This window comes from Trichomycterus rosablanca, chromosome 12 (genome assembly GCF_030014385.1).
Source record: "Trichomycterus rosablanca isolate fTriRos1 chromosome 12, fTriRos1.hap1, whole genome shotgun sequence".
NCBI lineage: Eukaryota > Metazoa > Chordata > Actinopteri > Siluriformes > Trichomycteridae > Trichomycterus > Trichomycterus rosablanca.
In genome coordinates, this window is record NC_085999.1 from 39592874 (window position 1) to 39618335 (window position 25462).

Below are 25462 nucleotides of genomic sequence, written 5' to 3' on the forward strand. Positions count from 1 at the left end.
ATAATACAATTAAAATATAATGACATCCAATAATACATCACAATTTCTTACATCTAAATAAATAAATAAATAAATAAAGAATGAAACTTGGTTTCTAACAGACTGATGGTTGGGGGCTGGTGGGGGGTGATGATCTAAAAACTGTATCACACTCATTTGGGAGGCCATCACCACACACACACACACACACACACACACGGCCAAAAATAGACACAGCACCAGACAAACGAGACGAACCGTGAGACGTTAATGAGCGTCTGTAGGTTTTCCGTCTCGACTGAATAAAAAAACTGTGATAATTACAGCGCGGGTTCACCATCCAGCTCGACCTGTTCTGTACCGCCGCCGCCGCCGCCGTGTTCAAGTCACAGGAGCGGCCTACACTCACACACCGAAAGGTTACGCTTCAATCCTACCCAGAATCCTCTACTGTCTCTCGACCACTCCGAGACTCATATATACATGACAAGCAGATACATATATGGGTTGGAACCCCACACAGCGAGTCCCCCAGGTTCTCAGGATCCAGGACGTTGGTTCAGTAGAAGCTCGAGGTTCCTCAGAGCAGAAGCGGCGCCCACAGCGCGGTGCTGAAGCAGGAACTTTGGGCTTCGGTGGAGACGATGGGCATCGACCACGTTTCTGCGTTCACACCGCGCTTGAGTAACCGTGACCGCGCCCGCTGGATCTCACGCTCACATAAACGGAACTGGTGGGGTGGGTGCAACACAGCAATGTGGGTCTCAAGGACCAGGGATCGAACCTCACCTCCGGAGTTCTGAACGTCTCTGTGTGGGTTTCCTCCAGGTGCTCCGGTTTCCTCCCACAGTCCAAAGACATGCAGTCAGAATAATTAGAGAAACAAAACTGTCCTAGGTGTGTGTGTGTGAGAAAGATTTGGACCCACCGTGACCCTGACCAGGAAACAGCAGTGGTAAAACAGAATGAATGAATGAATGAGAAGTATGCCATTTTAAAACGACAGCATTTATATGGATTCTTTATCTTTTAACTCTCTTAACAGCTATAACAGGCACCGCTCTTGTGGAATAGCTGATGATTCTGGAGTGTGTCTGTGGGAATTTTGGCACATTCAGATCTTATGTTCAAATCTTATCCACTAACGTTGGACAAAAAAGCCTGGTTTGCTGTTTAGTATAGCAGTAGCTCAGCTTTTAAGGTCCTGGACTGTAGATCGGAAGGTTGCAGGTTCGAGCTTCACTACTCTGGTTTCCTCTCACTTCCCATATCTCAAAAGGTTGCAGAAGGTGGATTGGCTGGTCTAAATTCTCCCTTGATGTGAGTGATTATGATAAATGTGAGAGTTCTACTTTTACTGTCAGAACTGTACAGCTGTCTTCAAAATTATTGGCAGATAAAATACAATTTAATAAATAAATACAATTATGAATAAAAAAAGAATAAAATAAATAAAGTAAATAAATAAATAATAAAATAAAAATAAAAATAATTAAATAAATAAATAAAGTACAAAATATTAACATAATAAATATAAAGAATAAAATAAATAAATAAATAAATAAATAAAAAGAATTAAATAAATAAATAAAGTAAAAAATATTAAAATAAGAAATAAAAAGAATAAAAAAATAAATAAATAAAGTGAAAAATATTAAAATAATAAATATGAAGAATAAAATAAATAAAGTAAATACATGAATAATAAAATAAAAGAATAGAATAAATAAAGTAAATTACTAAAAGAAATAAAAAGTAAATCAATAAATTAAAATAATATAAATAAGAATTTTTATTACTCATGCTGGGATGAATCGGAACATCTGCTTATTCATTTATTCATCAGTTTATTTATTAATGTATATTTTTTATTCCAGTACATAAGATCAAGCAGGAGGAGGGAACGGACGAGGACGCCGAGCGGAGGGTCGCTGCTCAGGATGAGACGGTCCACAGCGGTGAGGAAGGGTCCGGACTGGAGGAGCCCATGATCGACAGTCCGAACAATCAGCAGGATGTGGGATCGGCGGCGGAGGGAGCGGCGGACGCTGCGATGCGGTTACCTAACGGTAAGTAGTTATTATACTGAGCCTTACATACGGGTTTGTGCAAAAACTGTCCCGAGTCTGATATGAGGAGCTGGGATCGAATCTCACCTCCGGGTACTCTGGTTCACTCTCTTTACCCAGCTCTTAAAAGGTTGCAGAAGGTGGATTGGCTGGTCTGAATTCATCCTTAATGTGAGTGACGCTGAGTGAGACTATAAAACTTCTACTGTGTCAGAACTGTAACTGACTTCAAAATTATTGGCACCCTTGGTAAAAAATAAATAAATAAATATCAATACAAATAAAAATTATTAAAAAAAATAAATAAATAATTAAAAAAAAAAATGTAAATATATAAAAAAAAAAAAATAATAATAAATAAAAATAAAAATACATAATACATAAATACATAAAATAATAAATAATAAAAAAATTTATATATAAAATAAAATGTAAATAATAAAGAATAATAATAAATAAAAATGAATACAATTTATAAAATACATAATAATACATTTAAAAATAAAAAATGGAAAAATCAAATCTAATAAAATGAAATAAAATAAAATAAAATAAAATAAAATAAAATAAAATAAAATAAAATAAAATAAAATAAAATAAAATAAAATAAAATAGGACCAGAGGACGTGATCCACTGTGGCGACCGATAAAATCTATAACTTGAATTTATGAGCATGAAAATCATTATAATAATAATATAAATATGAGTATATTTGACCTGCTCTGTTCACTATTTAATCTCAAACTAAAATCTCCTGCTTTCCTTTCACCTACTGCGCTGAGCTGAGTTTAAGAGGAGGGACGAGGTGATGAATCCTGAGCAGCTTGCGTAAGAGATCCAGAACAGGTTCCGGGGGATTCCTGGGAGAGCGTTCCTAAACCTGTCCTGTTGTTCTGATACACGCTTCACCTACCGTCACCCTCCTACACACACGTTATTCTTCCTACTGAAACACTGAAACACTGACACGGGTTTAATCACTCGATCAATGTTTTATACCTCAGTCTACTCACACAAGCACACCCTGCTCAGAGGAGGGGGGGGGGGGGGATAAATGTAATTCATGTTATTAATAAGATACGGATGCCATAACAGTTGTGCATGTGACTGTGTCAGGAACATGTAAAAACACCGGATTAATACTACATACTGCATTCAATATATACTGTACTGCATACTACATACTGCACTCACTATACAGTATACTACATACTGTATACTACACTCACTGTGTACTGCACTCACTATACAGTATACTACATACTGTATACTACACTCACTGTGTACTGCACTCACTATACAGTATACTACATACTGTATACTACACTCACTGTGTACTGCATACTACATACTGCACTCACTATATACTGCACTCACTATACAGTATACTACATACTGCACTCAGTATATACTGCATACTACATACTGCACTCACTACATACTGCACTCACTATACAGTATACTATATACTGCACTCAGTATATACTGCATACTACATACTGCACTCACTACATACTGCACTCACTATACAGTATACTACATACTGCACTCAGTATATACTGCATACTACATACTGCACTCACTACATACTGCACTCACTATACAGTATACTACATACTGCACTCACTATATACTGCACTCACTATACAGTATACTACATACTGCACTCACTATACAGTATACTACATACTGCACTCACTATACAGTATACTACATACTGTATACTACACTCACTGTGTACTGCATACTACATACTGCACTCACTATATACTGCACTCACTATACAGTATACTACATACTGCACTCAGTATATACTGCATACTACATACTGCACTCACTACATACTGCACTCACTATACAGAATACTACATGCTGCACTCAGTATATACTGCAAACTACATACTGTATACTACACTCACTGTATACTGCATACTACATACTGCACTCAGTATATACTGCAAACTACATACTGTATACTACACTCACTGTATACTGCATACTACATACTGCACTCACTATATACTGCATGCTAGACTTATTGTATACTGCATACTGCATTCAGTATATATTTCATACTGGATACTTTCTTTATTTGAGACTCTCCTCCTTTCATTAGTGCCTTTTAGCCTCCGTATTTAATTAAAGATCTGCACACGGGTTCATTTCATTCTTGTAGGTGTGTTGGGATTCGCCTCACACTGTTCAGTAGCACTGCACGTCCAGCCCTATTACACAATCTTTTATGTTTTTATCCTACCTCAACATTATTTATTTATTCATCATCGTGGTTGTATAAGCGTTGAGAGGTTGATGGGTACAGCACGGGTTTGGTGGTTTTCTCAGGAACAAAATCCCAGGAATCCTCCATAACCTGTTCCAGACGTTTCGACTGCTGCTAATTTATCTTCATCAGAACGTCAGGCTCAGATTTAAGATTTACAAGCAGCTTCAAGGGAAGTTCATGTTAAAAAAACACAAGTGTTTATGATTTTAAATGTTGTTTACTGAGTAAAGTGAAGGAATTTCTATCATGTTTTTGTTTCCACTCACAAACCTGCAACCATTATTGTTCTCAGTTCCTCATACATTAAAGTCTCATTAATAGGAGCGCTGATAGAACCCGGTGGGGGGTGGGGTGGTTTTTTTTTTTGCACGCCCCCATCCTGACTTGTGTGTCATTGGGATCAAGTTCTAAATTATTCTTGTTTTTTTCTTCTCAATCCAAAAGCAGTGATGTGCTCCGAGTCTGATTCATGTAAAAGCTTTTAAAAAAAAGAGAAAAATCTAAACAAACAAGCTGCTCCAGCATTTTAATGATTTTGGTCACAAATACTAAAATCTGAAAGCAGTTAAAGGGGTTAAAATACAATTAGTAAGTATGTTAGTGAATAAGTAAATAGGTAGGTAGGTAGTAAGGTAAGTAAGTAAGTAGGTAAGTAGGTAGGTAGGTAGGGTAAATAGGTAGGGAGGTCGGTAGGTAAGTAAGTATGTAGGTATATAAGTAAGTAAATAGGTGGTAGGTAGGATAGTAAGTAATTAATTAATTAATTAAGTAAGTAGGTAATTAAGTACGTAGGTAAGTAAGTGGGTAGGTAGGTAAGTAAATAAGTAGGTAGGTAGGTAAGTGGGTAGGTGGGTAGGTAGGTAAGTAAGTAGGTAAGTTAGTAGGTAGGTAGGTGGGTAGGTAGGTAAGTAAGTAAATAAATTAGTAGGTAGGTAGATTGGTAATTAAGCAAGTATGTAAATAAGTAGGTAGGTAGGTAGGTAAGTAAATAGGTTAGTCGGTCAGTAGGTGGTTAGGTAGGTAAGTAAGTAGGTAGGTAGATAGGTAGGTAGGTAAGTAGGTGAGTAAGTAAGTAAATACATATGTATGAAGTAATATGTACGTAAGTAATTAAGTAAGAGAACAAGTAGGTCGTCGGTCTGCCTTAGGTTGGTTGGTCGGTAAGTAAGCTAGGTAAGTAAGGCAGGTTAGTAAGTAAAGTAAAGTTAGAAAAGCTAAGAGACACGAGCTAGTATTTCCACGTTCACCACTTTGTAGGACGAGAGTAACTTCAGCGCTTGAACGCAGCACGTCTCTATAATAAAAACCCGTCAGGTGCTGGAGAGCTGGTGTGGTGAACCATGAGCTGCAAAAAGAACCGAGAGAGACGGCCGAGCTCTAAAGATCGAGCGCTCTTTCATCCCACTGATCTAATTACCAAACCAACAGTGCAGCCTGCTCGGCGGTGGTTAGCGCTCGGGCTCTGAACCTGAACCTGAAACTCGTCCTATTCCAGGTACAGATCAGAACATCAGGGTTAAACGTTCACCACAGCGTCTGTGTACACCAGACCCAGCTCATGGATTAACTTTCATTCTTTATTAGTATTAACCTGTTTTACAATGAGCTGCACTACAGTACCCAGCATGCACTGCAATCTTGTGTGATTTGACCCCCTCTCCTCCGACACAACAATCTGTGGGACAGCGGTTACACCACGTGTTTCAGCAGCAGTCCAACCAGTATAACCCAGTTAATGTAGTCTGTCTTTGTATAATAAAATAATAATAATAATAATAATAAAAATAATAATAATAATAAAAATAAAAATAATAATAATAATAATAAAAAAAAATAATAAGAATAAGAATAAGAATAATATTAAAAATAATAATAAGAAGAATAAAAATAAAAATAATAAGAAGAATATTAATAATAAGAATATTAAAAATAATAATAATAATAATAAATAATAATAAGAAGAAGAAGAATATAAAAAAAAATAATAATAATAATAACAATAATAATAATAATATTAAAAAAACTATAATAATAATACAAAATGATAAAAATAATAATAATAATAAAAATAATAATAATAATAATAATAATAATAATTAAAAAATAATAATAATAATAATAAATAAAAAAATAATAATTAAAATAATAATAATAATTATTATTATAATAATATATATTTATTATTTTAAGATCTACTTCAAAATCCTATATTTTGGTAGATTTTAAATAAACAACAGCCTTTCTGGTTTTGCAGGCGATCGTCCATTCCAGTGTAACCAGTGCAGCGTCACCTTCACCCAGAAGGGGAACCTGCTGAGACACATCAAGCTGCACACGGGTGAAAAGCCCTTCAAATGCCCCTTTTGCAACTACGCCTGCCGCCGGCGCGACGCCCTCTCGGGGCACCTACGTACCCACTCGGGTAAGTCAGGGTCTCGTTCCAAATCCAGCTTACCAGTCTGTGTAATTAGTGCACTACCTACGGTACAGTTACACGTGTCCTTCGTGAACCCTGTGGTGCTGGGTGGCGTCTGAGCGGCGTGTTCCTGTTCCGCAGAATCGTGTCCACTCTAAATGACTTTTATATTCACTGTGATGAGCGCTGCGGTTAGCGTGTTTAGGACATTCGTCTTCCTGCAGCATGTTAGCGAACCTAGAAAGGAAACACTCGCTTCATCTCTCTCTCTCACACACACACACACACACACACACACTCTCTCTCTCTCTCTTTCTCTTGTACTTTTGCACACTTTTTCCTTTCTCATTTCCTCACTATTGTGCCTCCCATCATTGTACAATTCCTATATACACCGATCAGCCATAACATTTTTCTACACTCACTGTCCATTTTATCAGCTCCACTTACCATATAGAAGCACTTTGTAGTTCTACAATTACTGACTGTAGTCCATCTGTTTCTCTACATGCTTTGTTACCCCCCTTTCACCCTGTTCTTCAATGGTCAGGACCCCCACAGGACCCCCACAGAGCAGGTATTATTTAGGTGGTGGATGATTCTCAGCACTGCAGTGACACTGACATGGTGCTGGTGTGTTAGTGTGTGTTGTGCTGGTATGAGTGGATCAGACACAGCGGCGCTGCTGGAGTTTTAAACACCGTGTCCACTCACTGTCCACTCTATTAGACACTCCTACCTAGTCGGTCCACCTTGTAGATGTAAAGTCAGAGACGATCGCTCATCTATTGCTGCTGTTTGAGTCGCTCATCTTCTAGACCTTCATCAGTGGTCACAGGATGCTGCCCACGGGGCGCTGTCGGCTGGATGTTTTTGGTCGGTGAACGATTCTCAGTCCAGCAGTGACACTGAGGTGTTTAAAACCTCCAGCAGCACTGCTGTGTCTGATCCACTCATACCAGCACAACACACACTAACACACCAGCACCATGTCAGTGTCACTGCAGTGCTGAGAATGATCCACCACCTAAATAATACCTGCTCTGTGGGGGTCCTGTGGGGGTCCTGACCATTGAAGAACAGCATGAAAGGAGCTAACAAAGCATGTAGAGAAACAGATGGACTACAGTCAGTAATTGTAGAACTACAAAGTGCTTCTATATGGTAAGTGGAGCACATGAACCTAAACTGATAATTAAATAGTAGTAATTAAAAACCCAAAGGATTTTTTTTTTCTGATGCAACCCTCTTATTTCTATCCGGGCTTGTGACCTGCACTGAGAGTGCGCTGACAAGTGCACCTAACAATGTCTAGACTGTTTGAGCCACCACCACCCCTGATGCCTGAAAGGCTGATAGCACCACTGAGATTTGAACCCTGTATTCCCAAATCTCAGCAGTATTATTATTATTATTATTATTATTATTATTATTATTATTATTATTATTATTATTATTATTATTATTTATATCTGGATCAGTGTGGGTTAACTCTCGCTCTGGGACAGCAGGACTCTCTAGTCGCTCTGATCATGTTTTGCTGCTTTTCTTTGTATTTTTTTTTCTCATTTCCTGTTTTCGCTAATCTCTCGCAGCACCTGGGATAGCGCGTCTTTTCTAGGCCAGACATTTAATATGTCAGGGTTTCGTCACACTTCTGTACTCGTCGCATTAGGAAACGAATCAGCACATCGCCATGGAGCACGAACAAAAACAATAACAAATAATTAATTTCTTGATCGTTACAATAACAATCACACATGTAAAACACGACCAGGTGACCGTGTTTGATCCAGGAATCGTGGGTTAGCTTTACACATGTTAGCCCACTTGCTAAACCTGCCTGATAGTGCAGAATTTATTTATGAGTCACGTACAGACGCGCGCCAGGATTTTCTTTGTCACGCAGCGGCGTCTCACTTTACCCGCCGTGATTAGCATCAGCGTTTCAGGCAGGAAAGGAAACTACAGAAGCTTCTGTCCTGTCCTCCCTCGCTAGCCTCGCACCGCCTACGTCTGATCAGAATATGAGGAACCTCGGCCGGTCTAACCGCCTTTCAAACGCAGTAAAGCAAAATGAGGAATAATTAATTAATTAATTTATTTATTTATTTATTTACTTAGTTAATTTTTGTTTTTTCTATTTAATGAATTTTTTTTTATTTATTTAATTTTATTTATTTATTAATTTATTTATTCATTTATTTATTCATTTATTTTTATGTATTTATTTTTATGTATTTATTTATTTTAATTTTTTGTTATTCTATGTATTTTTTATTATTTTTATTTATTTATTTATTTATTTATTTATTTATTTATTTATTTATTTATTTATTTATTTATTTGAGTATATCAAAGGAGTATGACTTTTTTATTAGAATAAAATCAAATTTTTTTAGTTTTTACCAACCAAAAGGCTGCTGTTCCATGTACAAACCCTTAAAAATGTAACATGCAATCACGAATGTCATTTTATTAATTAAATTCTTTAATTAAGTCTTCAATTAACAGACAAAAGTACAAACAAAAGATAATTTATTAAACAAACTCCAAAAAAGAGGATCCATAAATGCTACAAATAATTTAGCATATTTGTCTTGTCAGATACAGTGGTACCTTGTAACTGGACGTCAGTCGGTTCTGGTTGAGTTTGAAAGACGTTGAGTTTTGAGGTATTTTTCCCCATAAGGATGTTTGGAGAACCTGTTAATGCGTCCATGGTCCCGTGGAGCTGCAGATATTTTAGTCTCATGTAAAATAATGAGGTTGTTTTTGACACTTAAACACTGAAAATAACACGAATATAATATAAACACACTGAAATACAATTACTAACAGTTACACATCAATAAAAATACAATAAAAGCTGCACTTTAGTTTTACTTCTTTATTGTTTCCTGACGCTTCTTAATGCTGGAGATGCTTGATGTTGGAATACTCCCTTCAGCACCGGCGCATTCACACGAGAAGTGACAAAACTGCTTCTGCGCCGCTGTGCCGTTATTTCCTATGAAGTGTGACGGCGGTGCACAAAGCTTAGCGTGACTTATTGTAGTAAAACAGCGAGTGAGGAATGTGATTAGTGGAGGAACTTATGAGCAGTAATAATGAAGAGAAGTTTAGTGCTCCTGTCTCCTTCTTTTACTACATTAAACCACGTTAAGCTTTATTTTCAACCAGAAGCGTTTTAGACTCTGGGAGAAGCTGATTCTGATTCTCACCATTTCTCAGAAGCTGGAGCTGTAACACAAGTTTAAAAGTGAAACAGGGAGGAGAATCCAGATAAACACAGATACATGTGGAGCTGTAACCCTGGATCTGACGCTTATTCCACACTGATGCAGATTCAGATCAGATTCACACGCTGGTGAGGGTTTACCGATCAAGCAGAGCGCTGAACAAACCTTCGACTTGAGAGTTTAGGGAACGTTGAGTTACAAGGTATCTCTATAATTGTTTTGTTTGAATCGTTGAGGCTTTTGGAATTCAGGCGGTTGAAGAACCATAGGTGTTTTTTGTGCTGATGGAATAATTTTGCACGTGTGTGTGTGTGTGTGTGTGTGTGTGTGTTTGTGTATTCGCGGAGGTTATAACCGTATGTAGGACTGTACTATTGAGCTGCGCTCGTGAGGCCTCCTGCTCTTGAAGTAAAATGTCATCTTCATCTGCTGATTTCCTGTTTTCGAGCCGATCTGATGCGGTTAAGTGGGCTTTAATGCAACGCTGGATGCATTTGCATTTCTAAAATAGACGCTGATGCAGGGATTTTTCTGGCTCGTCCAGCGCCGGCGTTCGGCTGCGTGTCAGAACGTCATCCGTCCGTGTCCTGACGCTGGGCGTGCAGGTGCCGTCCCGCTTCACTGGACCAGACCGCGGGGTTTCTGTAGGTTCATATTTCCATATATTTAGATTTTTGGAATCTCCTCTGAGGTGAGGTGGCCTCGCGCCGCCATGTTAGATTTACTGTAACCATTAAAAGTGGCAGAATTTTGTAGACATACTGAAAGTGACACGAGCTGAGATGAGTATCGTCTTCATCATGTTATTATGTAGTTCAGGTTTCATGTGTCATATCCGGATTTACTCATCTTTACTATCATAACACACATTATACATCATATACAATCATCATAACAGTACTCTTATATTTACAGAAGAATCACTCAGAGCTTCTCTCATTAATTTATTGATTTATTTACCAGTTGTGTCAGAGTGACAATTTATACACAGCGCTACCTTTAAACTAGACGTTGAGTTTTGAGGTATTTTCCCCCATAAGGATGTTTGGAGAATCTGTTAATGCGTCCATGGTCCCGTGGAGCTGCAGATATTTTAGTCTCATGTAAAATAATGAGGTTGTTTTTGACACTTAAACACTGAAAATAACACAAATATAATATAAACACACTGAAATACAATTACAAACAGTTACACATCAATAACAATACAATAAAAGCTGCACTTTAGTTTTACTTCTTTATTGTTTCCTGACGCTTCTTAATGGTGGAGATGCTTGATGTTGCTCTGCTCAGGCTGATCGCTGAACAAAGCGGCTGTCCGTTGTTCATTTGAAATTAAATAAATAAATCGAAAGCTTGCAACATATTCACTGATACACCGATCAGGCATAACATTATGACCATTATATTGTGTTGGTCCCCTTTTTGTGCTGCTCTGTGTATTCTGACACCTTTCTATCAGAACCAGCATGAAATTCTTCAGCAGTTTGAGCTACAGGAGCTCGTCTGTTATATCGGACCACACGGGCCAGCCTTCGCTCCCCACGTGCATCAGTGAGCCTCGGCCTCCCATGACCCCGTCGCCGGTTTACCGCTGTTCCTTCCTTGGAGCGCTTTAGATAGATACTGAGCACTGCAGACGGGACACACCCCACAAGGTGCTCTGACCCAGTCGTCTAGCCATCACAATCTGGCCCGCAGATCCTCACGCTCGCCCATTTTTCCTGCTTCTAACATCAACTTTGAGGATAAAATGTTCACCTGCTGCCTGATATACCCCCCCCCCCCCCCCCACCACTAACATGTGCCGTGATGAAGAGATAATCAGTGTCATTCACTTCACCTCTCAGTGCTCATAATGGTGTGGTCGGTGTACAGTGTATTTATATTTAAATGTATATTAATCAAACAAATTACTAAATGTCAAAGTTTGTTTTGTATTTTTTGTAGGGCTACAAGCTAAATTAGGGTTGCTTTGTAGCCGACATCGTGGTCAACAATCCCCATACAACCTGCTTGTGGTTTCAGCACAATTAATAGGTTACAATTGTCAAAAACTGTATTTATTACATTACACATTTATTACATCGGTCACTTTCATATATAAGACTATATTTTATAGATCGGTTACCATTAGTGACCATTCTGACATCACAATATGTCTAAAGCACCATGGTGGGGGTGATTATTTATGCAGTATGTTGCATATTGTGACTGTCATCTTGAAAGAAACCACTCCTGTATAATAGAAATTTCAGAATTTAATCGAGACTGTAGCTTAGAATGCTACTTTTCACCAATATAAATCATTTTTGCTTATTTTATTCATTAGTTACTTTAAAAACAGAAATATTATAAATTATAGTGTTTATATTTTTATTATATTAGAAGGCTGTATCTGTATTAATATTGACAATATTTCAAAAGGCTGCATTTTCATTGCAAAAAAAAAGCAGACGCCTGTATTCAAAGCGACTTACAGTACTGTGACAGTACACAGTTAGAGCAATTGAGGGTTAAGGGCCTCGCTCAAGGGCCCAACAGTGGCAACCTGGCAGTGGTGGGGTTTGATAAATCCTGGCCATGAAAATGCTTAAAATGCTCTAAAATGCTCCTACTGAGGCGCCTTAATTCTGAGCGATGATCTGACTGAATGACGAGGGAGCGTCCGACGCCTCCTCAGCGCTGTAGATCAATCCCAGCATTCAGTGCGGCACGCAATCAGTGCGGAGCAACCAACGGAGTTCTATCCCCATGTAAATAAATGCTTATTGATGTTTAGTCTGTATAAAGGTGTAATTATACGAGTGTTTTCGGTACACGGAGGGAGACGTTAGCTGGTATAATCTCTGTATAAGTAGAGCGTCTAAATAATCTGCTTCATGAGCTCCATGTGGCATTAGAACCCTCTCTGCTGAGGCAGCTCAGTTCTCACGCTGCTGGATGACAGAATCAGCTCGTCTCTCCATCGTCTCACTTTTACTCTCGGCTTCACTGCACCCTTCCTGAAATGTGTCGGTGGGGTTTCAGAATCGGCGCTCTTTACAGGTAGCGGCGTGAGCTTGATGGTAACGGGTGCTCACGTGCTCTTGAAGTCGAGCTCTCTGGTTCCGTATTGTGTGAGTCAGGTACCTGGGTGAATAATAGCGAAAGTTCCTCGCACCCCGGCGCTGACCACAGTCGAGTCTTGAGCAGCTGAATTGGAAAGATTTTTCGGCTGACTCACCTCACCTCGCTGGAGTCGGAGTCGGAGTCTGAGATGCCGGTTTCACACGTTAATGAATGAACTGAACGACCGGGGAAAATAATGAATGAAGCTCGGAGCCGGTGGAACGAGGAGGCGCCGGATCCTCCTCCTCGTCCTCCTCCTCGTCCTCCTCCGGCCGTGTGAGCCCACGCTGGATCTCTAGTGTTTGTGTGAATGGATTCTTGGTGTCAGTGGAACTGAGATGATGAATCAGATCACACCCACTCTGACTGAGCAGATAAATAAATCCTCCCTCTCTTCCTTTCTGCTGCTCACACAGCTTCTCTTTCCGCTACTACACGCTGAGTGTGTTTTTGTGTTTTTAGTGCTGTAGGTTTCAGTTCAGCTAAGAGAGCTGTAGATGTACTGCTAATGTCCACAACACAAGCTTCACCTGATTAAACTTGGACCCAGTTTGCTGTTCGCTGACCTTTTCAAAGCTCCTCCAATGAGACAAACTTTGATATGACGTGGTAAAAGCGACAAAACTTAGCGTGACTTACTGTAGTAAAACAGCGAGTGAGGAATGTGATTAGTGGAGGAACTTATGAGCAGTAATAATGAAGAGAAGTTTAGTGCTCCTGTCTCCTTCTTTTACTACATTAAACCACGTTAAGCTTTATTTTCAACCAGAAGCGTTTTAGACTCTGGCAGAAGCTGATTCTGATTCTCACCATTTCTCAGAAGCTGGAGCTGTAACACAAGTTTAAAAGTGAAACAGGGAGGAGAATCCAGATAAACACAGATACAAGCTGAGTGTCGAGCAAAGCCGCAATTTGCCCCAAGAATTCGCCCTTACTTTTAGTATATTAAAAGAAATTAACATAATTAGTTGCAGCTGCTAGATGAGTTCAGCACTGATCCGCGTTAAGAGTCGCGTCCTTCTGCGTTGCCATTTTGGCCAGCAAATGGAGCACGGAGGCACGGATGATTGACATGTTAGAACCACTTAACCGGGAGCATTAATTCGCTCCAGTGGACGTTCTTCTATACACCAACGTTTTTCCCTTTCAGACTTGCCAGCTCCTCTGTTGGCAAACCTGCTTTTCTCAGAAACCCTGATACCTGGCCGCTCGGTCCAGTCCGGTTTTCCTCTGATGTGCGATGCCAGCACACTTACCCCTGCTGTCCTGCACCATCGCTCAGGTCTCCTGTTGGTGCTCTTCTGTCCGTTCCAAAATTCTGATTAGTTACTGTCAGAATTGAACCCAAACTCTGGAACTCATGACCACAACGTCTGAGTCTCTGCTCTTAATTTTCTCTCAGTGCTTTCCTCTTCGTCCCTGCGTGTTTATCTGTCTGTCTGTCTGTCTGTCTGTCTGTCTATCTATCTATCTACCTTGGGTATAAGAAAGGTGCTATTTAATTCCATATTATTATTATTATTATTATTATTATTGTTGTTGTTGTTGTTGTTGTTGTTGTTATTACTGTATTAGTTATTATAATATGTATTATTATTATTATTATTATTGTTTTTACTTTGTTAGTTATTATAATATTTGTTATATTATTTTATTATTATTATTATTATTATTATTATTACTGTATTAGTTATTATAATATGTATTATTATTATTATTATTATTGTTTTTACTTTATTAGTTATTATAATATTTGTTATATTATTTTATTATTATTATTATTATTACTGTATTAGTTATTATAATATGTATTATTATTATTGTTTTTACTTTATTAGTTATTATAATATTTGTTATATTATTTTATTATTATTATTATTATTATTATTATTATTATGGAAAAAATTTATTCTGGAAAGAATTGTGTTCAAATAGCAAGGTTCCGCTGTACTTTATTTATTTATTTATTATACACTTGTTAGTAATAGGCGTAGCTGTAACACCTAGACTCTTGGTCATACAGAGTATATCACCCCTCCCCCTGGTTGTGGTTGTATTTGCCACAATAACAGGACTGTCTTTAACAGATTGGTGTTATTTGTTCCACAGTACGTGGAATATTTTCCTCGTTACTTTACGCCTGGGTGTATGACAGCTCACTACACGAGCATGTACTTTTCACGCCAACCTGATGGAGGCCTCGTCATTCACACCGTGTGTGTGTGTGTGTGTGTGTGTGTGTGTGTGTGTGTGTGTGTGTGGGATGATTATTCCACCATGAGCATTACTTTCTTTTCTGCTGACCCATCTGGTTACATCATTGGAGAGTGCCCACTATTTCGGGTACGCGCTGACGGAGCGAAACCCAGACTCCGATGTTTACAGTCGCTGTTTTACTATTCGCTCTGATTCAGTGCTTTGATCTTCTCTTTCTCTTCTAGTGGGTAAACCACACAAGTGTAACTACTGTGGGCGGAGCTACAAGCAGCGCACCTCATTGGAGGAGCACAAAGAGAGGTGCCATAATTACCTACAGAGCGTCGGCATGGGCGCCGTCTCCAACGCTGGTCCATACACAGGTTAGTGTGTTACGATCCATTCATCATCCATCCATCATCCATCTATCATCCATCCATTCATCCATCCATCATCCATCCATCATCCATCTATCATCCATCCATACATCCATCCATCATCCATCCAACATCCATCATCCATCCATCATCCATCTATCATCCATCATCCATCTATTATCCATCCAACATCCATCATCCGTCCATCATCCATCATTCATCCATCCATCATCCATCATCCATCCATTCATCCATCTATCATCCATCATTCATCTATTATCCATCCAACATCCATTCATCCATCATTCGTCCATCATCCATCATTCGTCCATCATCCATCATTCATCCATCCATCATCCATCCATCATCCATCATCCATCCATTCATCCATCTATCATCCATCATTCATCTATTATCCATCCAACATCCATTCATCCATCATCCGTCCATCATCCATCATTCATCATCTATCCATCATCCATCATCCATCTATCATTCATCATCCATCTATCATCCATCCATTCATCCATCCATTCATCCATCTATCATCCATCATCCATCTATCATCCATCCAACATCCATTCATCCATCATCCATCCATCCATCATCCATCCAACATTCATCATCCATCATCCATCTATCATCCATCCATTCATCCATCCATTCATCCATCTATCATCCATCATCCATCTATCATCCATCCAACATCCATTCATCCATCATCCATCCATCATCCATCATTCATCCATCCATCATCCATCCATCATCATTCATCCATCCATCCATCATCCATCCATCCATCATCCATCCATCCATCCATCATCCATCCAACATCCATCATTCATCCATCCATCCATCCATTCATCCATCTATCATCCATCATCTATCATCCATCCAACATCCATTCATCCATCATCCATCCATCATCCATCATTCATCCATCCATCCATTCATCCATCTATCATCCATCATCCATCCATCCATCATCCATCCAACATCCATCATCCATCCATTCATCCATCATCTATCATCCATCCGTTCATCCATCATCCATCCATCATCTATCATCCATCCATCCGTTCATCCATCATCCATCCATCATCTATCATCCATCCATCCATACATCCATCCATCATCCATCCAACATCCATCATCCATCCATTCATCCATCTATCACCCATCATCCATCTATTATCCATCCAACATCCATTCATCCATCATCCGTCCATCATCCATCATTCATCCATCCATCATCCATCCATTCATCCATCTATCATCCATCATCCATCTATCATCCATCCAACATCCATTCATCCATCATCCATCTATCATCCATCCATTCATCCATCCATCATCCATCCATTCATCCATCTATCATCCATCATCCATCTATCATCCATCTATCATCCATCCAACATCCATCATCCATCCATCATTCATCCATCCATCATCCATCCATCATTCATCCATCCATCATCCATCCATCATCCATCCAACATCCATCATTCATCCATCCATTCATCCATCTATCATCCATCATCCATCCAACATCCATTCATCCATCATCATTCATCCATCCATTCATCCATCTATCATCCATCATCCATCCATCATCCATCCAACATCCATCATTCATCCATCCATTCATCCATCTATCATCCATCATCCATCCAACATCCATTCATCCATCATCCATCTATCATCCATCCATTCATCCATCATCCATCTATCATCCATCCAACATCCATTCATCCATCATCCATCTATCATCCATCCATTCATCCATCCATCATCCATCCATTCATCCATCTATCATCCATCATCCATCTATCATCCATCCATCATCCATCCATCCATCATCCATTCATCATCCATCCATCATCCATCATCCATCTATCATCCATCCATCATCCATTCATCATCCATCCATCATCCATCCATTCATCATCCATCCATCATCCATCTATCATCCATCCATCATCCATCCATCCATCCAACATCCATTCATTCATCATCCATCCATCATCCATCATCCATCTATCATCCATCCATCATCCATTCATCATCCATCCATCATCCATCATCCATCTATCATCCATCCATTCATCCATCCATCATCCATCCATTCATCCATCTATCATCCATCATCCATCTATCATCCATCCATCATCCATCCATCCATCATCCATTCATCATCCATCCATCATCCATCATCCATCTATCATCCATCCATCATCCATTCATCATCCATCCATCATCCATCCATTCATCATCCATCCATCATCCATCTATCATCCATCCATCATCCATCCATCCATCCAACATCCATTCATTCATCATCCATCCATCATCCATCATCCATCTATCATCCATCCATCATCCATCATCCATCTATCATATATTGTTCAGTTTGGTTGAAGACCCCCCACTGGTAAAAGTGGGCACTGAAGTTCCCTATACTGCACTATAATGTAACTTTATGGTGGTACGTTGATTATTATCACTCAGTAGTGGTGCACAGCCTCGCCCAAATCACCTGATGACTGTTTGCACTGCGTGAGATAAAAATACCCCAAATCCCAGCAGTTCTGATTTAAATGCTCGTTCTTAAGCTGCTGGATTTTCTCAATGCCTAATGCGCGTCTCAACACATCCTAACATTAACACTAAGCTTTTCCTGAATACCTGGTTCATCACCCGTTTATCTTTCCTTACAGCAGAGGTTCCTAAAGAGCAGCGCCCCCTGGCGGACATACCCTGCATGGTGCCCTTCGAACGGCCGCCCGTCATCGAGAGACTCCAAGCCAGCGTGGCCAAGAGGAAGAGCACCACTCCTCAAAAGTTTGTGGGTGAGTTATAATCACACATAATCAGACGGAGGTTAAACTGCCTGCTAAGTTTATCCACAAATACTGGATCTTTAAGGCAGGACTGACAGAGTCTGTCCTAAAACCTGGTGACCCGCCCTGCTCCCACCACCTACCTGATCAGCTGCCTCAGTAGAGAGGATTCTAATAACACATGGAGCTCATCATCAGGTTATTTAGACGCTCTATTAAAATAGAGATTACGCCGACACCTTTATACAGATTAAATATCAGCGAGAGTTTATTTACATGTGAAAGGAACTCTGTTGGTTGCTCTGCATTGATTCGTCCGCCACATTTGTAGTTTTTGGTGAGAAAAGTCGTGCTGGGATTGATCTTCAGCGCTGAGGAGGCGTCGGACGCTCCCTCGTCATTCAGTCAGATCATCACTCAGAATTAAGGCGCCTCAGTAGGAGCATTTTAAGGGAGTTAAGAATTTAGACACGCCCTCTTCTCTGGGGTGTAGGGTGATGAAAGCTGGTTCCAGAATTATTAACCACATTTGCAATGAAGTGGTTAATTAGCTTGAAATAACGCCAACTAAATGCTAAACTTCTAATTCCGACCGATCGGCAGTATAGGGGTCGCACATTATATCTTTCACCACGTGGAGGCGCCGACAAGTCCGTTTGGTCTCTAGACTAGGTTTGGTCACGAAAACACACATGCAGTAAATTACGAGGGGACGTAACGATGTAAGGTTTTTATTTTCCCTCCAAGCAATGATCCGAGCTGTAAGTGCGACATATGCAACGACAACGTTGGTGAAGGATCGAGATCTGTGACCTGCAGGGTCTGTTCTATTCTGTTCTGGTAGCCATTTATGCTTAATGATGTTTATTAAATATTTACCACTGTGTTGAATATATACATCAGTAGTTTATTTAAAAAATTATCTTATTTTCTATACATTTCAATTTATAAACATCCGTTAGTCTCGATTGGTTGTTTGAAATCTACACTTTATAACCAAATAGGTTTAGAAGACCTGATCTTGATCTTCTTGGTCGTCCTATCACAAAACCATGATGATTAACATGTAAACAGCCTCACATCTGCAGCACTAACAGCCTCCACTCTTCCTTATAAGTGTGTCTGTTGGAATTTGTGCCCATTTAGTTAAAAAAATAGGGAATTTTTGGTGTAGCCGTTTGAAATCTACACATTATGGCAGAATGTTTAGTTTAGTTTAGCTTTTGAAGACCAGACTTGATCTTCTTGGAGGTCTTAATAGGAAAACCATGATGATTAATATGTACACAGCCTCCTACTTGCAGCACTAACAGCCTCCACCCTTTTTTATAAGTGTGTTTGTTGGAATTTGTGCTCATTTAGTAAAAAAAAGTGGAACTTTTGGCGTAGACGTTTATGCTAGTTGACGTTTATTAACCACTGTGTTAAATATATAAATCAGTATTTTATTTAAAAAAGAATTTTATTTTCTATAGATTTAAATTTATAAACATTTGTTACTCTCAATTGGTTGTTTGAAATCTACACTTTATAATCAAATAGGTTTAGAAGACCTGACTTGATCTTCTTGGACATCTTATTACAAAACCATGATGATTAACATGTAAACAGCCTCACATCTGCAGCACTAACAGCCTCCACTCTTCCTTATACGTGTGTCTGTTGAAATGTGTATTTATTTAGTAAAAAAAAAAGCAGTTTATGCTTGTTGACGTTTATAAGCTCCTCGACCACAGAGATGTACGTTTCTCACCCGTCACATCCAGCTGAAGGAAGATAAAATAAATTGAATTTCCTGTATTCATTTGCAGTAATTCAGCAGCGAACACACACACACACACACACACACACACACACACACACACACACACATGATCCTGGTGTATCACGTTGTTTAGGTGCCGTGTGGTTTCGAGGTGTTTGCTCGATCCAGACTCTGCAGGAAAGTGAGAGAGAGTCGATTCACTAATAAACTCTTTATTTTCGGTTGTTTTGTTTTTCCTCGCTGTGGTTTGTTCACACCTGTAACTCGAACATTTACTTTAATCGAGCGAAGTGCAGCGTCTCACCACATCCACGCTCTGCAGGGGTTAAAATCTCTCACCCGGATCCTCATACGGGGCTTTCCAGCTCCGTTCTCTTCAGAAAAACACACTAACATCACAAATAACATTTTATTATTATTATATTATTATTATAAACACTAAATATTTTACAAGAATCTGCATTAGTTCTGTGACTATATTATCTGAGCAATTGAGGGTTAAGGGCCTTGTTTAAGGGCCCAACAGCAGCAGTCTGGCAGTGATGGGGCTTGAACCAGTGTTCCCTAACCGCTAGGCTACAGCTGCCCTACACAATATCACCAAGTAGGTTTAGAAGACCAGACTTGATCTTGATCTTCTTGGACGTCTTATCACAAAACCATGATGATTAGCATGTATACAGCCTCAGATCTGCAGCACTAACAGCCTCCACTCTTTTTTTATTAGTGTGTCTGTTGGAATTTGTGCCCATTTAGTTTAAAAAAGCAAAATTTTTGGCCTAGCTGTTTATGCATGTTAACGTTCATGATATATATAATGTTCATTAACTATCAGTCAACGTGTTAAATATAAACATCATTTTACTAAAAAAAGAAACTTTTATTTGCTGTATTTACACATTTAAAACCTTTTTTCACTCCTGATTGGTTGTTTAAAATCTACACTAAATGATGATTAATATGTATACAGCCTCAGATCTGCAGCACTAACTGTCTCCACCCTTTTTTAAAAGTGTGTCTGTTGGAATTTGTGCCCATTTAGTTAAAAAAGTGGAATTTTCGAAGTAGCTCTTTATGCTTGTTGACGTTTATTAAATATTACACATAGTATTAAATATATACATCAGTATTTTACTGAAAAAATCTTTTATTTTCTAGATTTACACATTTAAACCTTTTTTATTCTTGATTGGCTGTTTAAAATTTACACTATATCGCCTGGCTTGATCTTCTTGGATATCTTATCCCAAAACCATGATGATTAATATGTAAACATTCTCACATTTGCAGCACTAACAGCCTCCACCCTTTTTTTAAGTGTGTTATTATTATTATTATTATTTTATAATCAGGCAGTGCAGGTTGAGGTTCTCATGAAGTTAAATTTTTTGTTGTGAATCAAAACAAAAAAAACATAAATTTAAAAACATAAAAAAATGAATAATAATAATGAATAATAATAATAATAATAATAATAAAAATAATAATAATAAAAATAGTAATAATACTACTACTACTAATAATAAAAATAGTACTACTACTACTACTAATAATAAAAATAGTAATAATAATAATAATAATTAAAATAATAAAAATAATAATAATAATAATAATTAAAATAATAATAATAATAATAATAATAATAACCCGCTAGTATAATAGAATCTTCCAGTAATTATGGCCAAAAATATTCGGACGCCCGACTGTGAGCTTGTTGGAGGTATTAAAACAGAGTGACGTCAGTGTGATCTATTCATCTAGAACAACAGAACAAGAGCCGCTCTGCTGAGAAGCTTCTCGTGTATGGGAATTTGTGCCACGTCCATTGAAGTCTAAAGATGAGTGAATTTGATGGATCAGTTGATGTTCCGGTTCATTCCAGAGCTGTTGAGTGGAGCTGAGCTCAGGGCTCTGTGCTGTGTGTGTCTGTATAAAGCAGGAGCAGGAAAGGGCCTTCCCTAAACTGTTAGCACATCATTTCTTTTATATGATTGATTGATGACTGATTAAACCTGTAATACATACTGTAGCTATCGTCTGATCTGATGGTGTTAGGGTTAAAGTTATGGACAGTTGTCGCCTAGTGGTTAAGGTACTGGACTAGTAATCGAAAGGTTGCTGGTTCAAGTCTCACCACTGCCATGTTGTCACTGTTGGGCCCTTAAGCAAGGCCCTTAACCCTCAATTGCTCAGACTGTATAATGTCACAGTACTGTAAGTCACTTTGGATAAAAGCGTCTGCTAAATGCGGAAGATGTTTAGATGTAGGTTTTTCCTCGAGAGCTCAACAGTGGCTCAAAAATAAATAAATAAAATAAATGTATAAAAATAAAATAAATAAATAATAATGAATAAAATAAATGTGCTGTTGTGCAGGAGAGAAGATGATGCGCTTCTCCTACCCCGAGCTGAACTACGACGTGAGTCTGAAGTACGAGAAGGAAGCCGAGATGATCCAGGCTCACATGATCGACCAGGCTCTCAGCAACGCCATCACCTACATGGGTGGCGAATCCCTGCGCCCCATCGTGACCCACCCGTCCCTCGCCATGCCCGAAGTGGTGCCCATGGTCAACCCGCTCTTCCATTCCGTCTATCCCCTGGGTCCTCGTCTGAACCGCCCGAGCAGCCGTGATTCCCTCCACCTGCCCCACCTTCCGCCCCAGCAGGCCGAATTCTCCGTCCACACCAACGGCGCCGTCTCCCTGGTGCGCCCCAAGAACCCGCACGTGGGGATGCGGGGCGAGGGCCAGAACGGGCGCGGGAACCGCTCGCCCAGCAACAGCGGCCAGGAATCGGCCGACTCCACCCGGAGCAGCCCGCGAGACAAACCGCCCCACGGGTCCGGACCCGGCTCCAGGCCGGAGGGGGCGCGTCCGCCCGGCGTCAGGGACGAGATCCGGGTGTTCGGCCACGAAGGGAACGAGGTGCGGGTGTTCCAGTGCGAGCACTGCCGCGTGATCTTCCTGGACCACGTGATGTACACCATCCACATGGGTTGCCACGGTTACAGAGACCCGCTGGAGTGCAACATCTGCGGGCACTGCTGTAAAGACCGCTACGAGTTCTCCTCACACATCGTCCGCGGGGTGCACACGTTCCGCTGAGGGCGGTTTGGAGATAGATGGCACCCGTGCAGGCGGAACCCGGGATCGTGGGCATCGTGGAAACATCTTACAGGTCCCGGATGTGGCGTGGCATCACGCTGGCAGCGATATCGCGGAAATATGAAGGTTAAAGTCCGGCTGTTTATTTTCTTCTCTATTTTTTGGAACTTTTATTGAAGGTTGTGTATTTGGGGAGAGGGTGCCCACATGTTCCTGATGTGAATTTTATTTTTATTTTATTATTTTGGACGTTTTTTCCTGCACAGTTGAAACCAGAGCAGCTACTCGACCTGAAATCATGAAGGTTTCTGTTTTTACGTGTTCGTGTCTGATCCCGCCGTCGTTTCTGTTACCTGAATTCAAACTGAACTGAAAACTGAGATTTTGAAGACGTCGCCATATCGGAGCCTCCCGGACAAAATGCGCTGGTGCACGAGGGACAATCAGGGAAATAGAATTAAAATTAATACTTATTTAATTTTTTTAATGATTTATTTCTGCTGCTGTGGTTTCGGAGTGCCTTGCTTATCTTACCTGCTGTCAAATGTTTGCATTATTATTTTTATTATTATTTTGCTTAATCGACACTGTAAACAGTCTTTTAGCTTATCTGTCTTGTTAGAAGTTTGGGAAGTTGAGCATGGGTTCGAATCCCAGCTCTGTTCCTTTCGCACGCACAACGATCGGCTCGTCTGAGGGAGGGAGGGACGTAGGGATTTCTCATAACAGTGGTAGCTTAGTGGTTAAGGTACTGACTAGTAATCAGAAGGTTGCTGGTTCAAGCCCTACCACTCCCACAGTGCTGTCGGGCCCCTGAGCAAGGCCCTTAACCCTAAATTGCTTGAAATGTATTCAGTCATAACTGTTATTCTTTTTGGATAAAACGTCATACCTGCTGCAGTTACGCCCTCTGCTGGCTGATCGACGCGCTGCACAGAGACGGGGGATAACGGAGATCGATGCGTGACTGTCCGTGCGCGATACGGATCTCCGGAAAAGAAGCATTCGGTGCTGCACACGTGTCGGAGGGGGCGTGTGTTAGTCACGACACTCCTCGATGGAGAGTGTAGGTCTGCAGCAGTAGAGGGGAAGTGAAATGCGATCTGGGAATCGGATATGACTAAATTGGGAGGAAAACTGGGTGGAAATACATAATAAAGACGATGTTTACTGTCGCACAGACGTTAATAAATAAAACGTAAGCCGTACTCAGTTATACATAGGGCAACGTCTTTATTATTATTTTTGTGGGTGGAATCATATCAAATATTAAAATATGTTGGTACGATACTCAGCATAGCCGCTCATCTTCAATCAGGCAACGATACACCTCTAGCACTTTATTCCTGAGCACTGCTTGTGCTGGTCGGGCTTCAGTCAGAAGTGCTCGGTACTCCTGCGTCCGCTTGTCTCCTGACTAAATTTTAGGGTCAAAAGCAGCTGCAGATACACTAACGGACAAAAGTATTGGGACGCCCCTCTCTTCTAATGATCGAATTCATGTGTTTCAGCCACGACAGTCGCTAACAGGTGTAATAAATCAATCATATAAAGGAAATGATATTAAAGTGCTGCCCTTATATACAGTTTGCAGCAACAGTTTAGGGAAGGCCATTTCCTGTTCCAGCATGAAGAAAATCTCAGTTTGAAAACCAAGAAACCTCAGGGCTACCCGGAACACCGACTGAGGCACAAATTCCCACAGACAGACACCCTTCAAGGTCTTGTGAGAAGCTCGTTCAAGCAAAGATCACACATATTTTGAAATAGGACGTCCAACAAGCTCACAGTCAGGCGTCCCAATACTTTTGGCTATGTGGTGCATTATTAGTTGTATATAAAAATCTCCTGGCTACCTCATTATAAGTGCTAAATGCTAATGCTAATATAGTCCAAAAAACTTAAATCCCAAACGTATTTATACTGTTCAGCCAAAAGTATGTGGACACCTAGTTAAGAACTTGTTCGCTGGACGTTAATATGGAGTTTGGCCTCACTTTGCAGCTATAACAGTCTCTTTTTTCTCTTTGAGAGGGAAGGCAGTAATGCAGTCGATGTCCTCATTTCTAATAAAG

At 39.8% G+C, this 25462-nt stretch overlaps 1 protein-coding gene across 1 annotated transcript in view; it reads left to right on the forward strand.

Annotated features, from left to right (window-relative positions):
* ikzf2 (IKAROS family zinc finger 2) overlaps positions 1 to 23387 on the forward strand; it is a 91135-nt gene extending 67748 nt beyond the window's left edge. Inside the window, exons 4-8 of the mRNA XM_063005732.1 lie at positions 1857 to 2048; positions 6588 to 6755; positions 15544 to 15681; positions 18393 to 18524; positions 22657 to 23387. Coding sequence (XP_062861802.1) covers positions 1857 to 2048; positions 6588 to 6755; positions 15544 to 15681; positions 18393 to 18524; positions 22657 to 23387 — 1361 coding nt within the window. The remainder of the gene's footprint in view (positions 1 to 1856; positions 2049 to 6587; positions 6756 to 15543; positions 15682 to 18392; positions 18525 to 22656) is intronic.
* Positions 23388 to 25462: the final 2075 nt, after the last annotated feature.